This window comes from Macrosteles quadrilineatus, unplaced genomic scaffold (genome assembly GCF_028750875.1).
Source record: "Macrosteles quadrilineatus isolate MER2022 unplaced genomic scaffold, UCM_ALF_1.0 Scaffold_2__2_contigs__length_208266976, whole genome shotgun sequence".
Lineage (NCBI taxonomy): Eukaryota > Metazoa > Arthropoda > Insecta > Hemiptera > Cicadellidae > Macrosteles > Macrosteles quadrilineatus.
This window is the reverse complement of record NW_026542595.1, coordinates 67,263,286-67,266,439: the sequence shown is the minus strand read 5'-3', so window position 1 is coordinate 67,266,439 and position 3,154 is coordinate 67,263,286. Positions and strand designations below refer to the sequence as shown.

Sequence of the window (3,154 nt, the reverse complement as noted above, 5' to 3'; positions counted from 1 at the left end):
ATATATTTAAAAATAAAGATTGTTCATAATGGTGCATATCATGAATAGTGTGTTTATTTATTTTTCAGGATGGATATATGGAGTATCGTATTTAAATTAGATGCTGAAGAACACGATTGTGTACCGAATAGATGGATTATATCAAAAGAGCGGAGTTGGTATCCTGACAAATCTAAAAACACTGCTATTAGATTGGCTAGGGAAAAAACTCCTGTGATAAAGGAAAATGATTGGATCCAACTGCGAATATCAATTGTGAAGTTTGGTAAGTAAAAATGCAGGTTACCCTCTGTCACTGCGGTGAACCAGACATCGAGTGTCCCTTTATCGTATTAACCACGACTGTTGTGTTCATGAGTAATGTATTGCCAGTTTTACACTCCATGTAATGTTTGTAGTTTCTTTGTTGGACAGTACACTGGCCAGTATGCCATTTATTTGTATACATACTTTTACATTTGTAAACTAATCTGGTATAGTCTGGGACAGTCACAGTTTGTGCCTTACTTTATATTTAATTTAATGATAATAAGTGAAAGGGTGTGGATGAGGTTTTCTTCAGTATATTTGTTATTTTTTGAATATTTGTATTTTAAAAATAAAAGATTTATGAGACTTTTATACATTAAATTGATTGGGCCTATTTAAATTACTGTCACAATAGGCTAATACTACTTTAATGATTTTACATTAAAAAGTTTAAACAAGACTATAATGACAAGCTTTATCAATTCAGTTAAGGTCCACCGGTCCACAGAGTTTGTTTTCAATCAGAAGTTTTAAAAATGTGAAGAACATTTATGGCACCGATATCGAGATATGTTTCAGGGAGTCTAAAAATATTCAGAGGTGCACTGGTGGATATACATTAAGACTTAATTAGTCGGATACAGGGTATATCAAATCAGTCAGCAACAACAAATCAGCCTTCATCCGATCAAGCTATAGGACTTGCTCCAACGGTTACCTCCCGCTATCTCCGCGTCCCGCCACCTCCGTGTACCGCTACCTCCGAATTTCAGAGTGACCCCTATAATCCTCGGCTACTTCCTGCATTAAGACTTTTTTAGTCCAAACCTAACCTAACTTAACCTAACCTAACCTAACCTAACATAACCTAACCTGACCTGACCTAACCTAACCCTCGGGTTAAATTTTCATTAAATCTTCCATCCACGGGGCTTCGCAGCCGTGGATGCAATGGCAGCTAACAACGCAGGCAGTGACGGGATTATAAGGGTCACTCGCCTTTGGCTCGACTGTTTTGGGTCTCACCGAGCAGGACAGAACAGTATTACCTGCGTATCCTGCTTATGACTGTATCTTGCCGTGGTTATGCCGACCTCCTGTCCCGCGGTGGACCAAACTGCCGCACTTTTCAAGGGGTCGCGCGGCATCTTGGCTTGGTGCAAGACGAACAGGAGTACCACTACGCACTGCGCGAGGCCGCCACTTTCATGACTGGCCCGAGACTTCGTTCTTTCTTTGTGATCCTCTGCAACATGGGGGCTCCTGCAGCTCTCCTGTGGGATGCCTTCCGTGATTCCATCTGCGAGGACCACATAGAGCGTAATCCTCTCGATGTTGAACTGGCCTACAAGCTAGGTCTCATCGATATTGATCGGAGTCTTCGTCGGCAGGGTTCTTGCGTCGCAGATCATGGCCTCCCCGATGTACACGATGACACGACGGAGTTGGGCAGAGAACTGCTCTTACACGGTGAAAATCAACAGAGAGTGTTTGTGGAGGAGTGGGTGCCAAAGCTCTCTGTAGATCAAAACCGCGTATTTGAGTACGTTACCTCCGTTCTCAATGCCCCTGCCAGCGGAACGTCGTCGAAAATCATTTTTCTTGACGGTCCGGGAGGCTATGGGAAGACCACTCTAATTCGTGTCATTCTCGCATACGTGAGAGGTTGTCGTCAGGTTGCACTGGCATTCGCTAGCTCTGGGATCGCCGCGGGTAACATGCCTGGTGGAACTACAGCTCACAGCATGTTCCGGTTGCCACTCGACTTCGGTGACGGCACCGGCTTTTGGAACATCACCAACGGCTCCCAGCGAGCAGAGCTCATCAGGGCCGCAAGGCTCATTGTCTTTGATGAGGCCCCGATGGCACATCGGTTCGTTTTCGAGGTTCTTGACAGATCCCTGCGAGACCTCATGCGTTCCAGTGAGCTATTCGGTGGTAAAATATTCCTCTGTTGTGGCGACTTTCGCCAGATCGCGCCTGTCGTTGTAAACGCTCGTACTCCAACTGACATTGTTTGTGTCTCACTTCGGGCTTCCCATCTGTGGCAGCATTTCAAAATTTTTGCCCTGACAACAGCTCATCGGACTAGTAGTTCCACAGCCTATTCCGAATTCCTTCTTAGGGTAGGCAACGGAACTGTCAGTTCGACCACTTTCTTGGAGGGACGGAACGAACAAAGTCCAATTCCGCTGCTCGGGATTAGACAAGTGACGTCTTTGACTGATTTGGTCGATTCCGTCTTTCCCGCAAACGTCCTACTCGACTCTGATATGTGTTCGCGACGCGCAATCCTCTCGACTCTGATAGTGAACGTCAAGGAGATCAACGACCACATCTTGAACTCCCTCGACGGTCATCTGTACGAGCTGAGGAGCGCCGACACAGTCGACAGAGAGAACGACGATGGCCTGGATGTCGACGTTCAACTCCTGAACACGGCTACTGGCAAGGGCGTACCAGACCATGTTCTGCGGCTGAAGATCGGTTCTGTTTGCCTCATTATGAGGAACCTCAACATCGCTGAAGGACTCGTCAACGGCACTAAAGTCATCGTAATCGGCATCACCAACCGCCTGATTACAGTGAGACTTCCCGGACGACGCAACCTATCGGAATTCCCCGGATTACCTTTACTTTTGCGTTTGTCGAGGGTTCGCCGTTACGTGTTCGTCGACGTCAGTTCCCACTGATGTTGGCCTATTGCATGACCGGACACAAGAGCCAAGGTCAGACAATAGATTCAGTCGGTGTTGATTTACGGACCGATTGCTTCACGCACGGGCAACTATACGTCTTGCTCAGTAGGGTCAGACATCCAGACCATATTGTAGTTCTCGTACACCCCGAACGTGTCCGAGATGGAATCGCATACGCAAAGAACATCGTGTATGGCGATCTCCTT

At 46.4% G+C, this 3,154-nt stretch overlaps 1 protein-coding gene across 1 annotated transcript; it reads left to right on the top strand.

The window, feature by feature from the left end:
• Positions 1–1,313: 1,313 nt before the first annotated feature.
• On the top strand, positions 1,314–2,942 carry LOC128984363 (ATP-dependent DNA helicase PIF1-like). Its single transcript, XM_054403672.1, has one exon. It carries the CDS (start codon positions 1,314–1,316, stop codon positions 2,940–2,942), a length of 1,629 nt encoding a protein of 542 aa, XP_054259647.1.
• Positions 2,943–3,154: the final 212 nt, after the last annotated feature.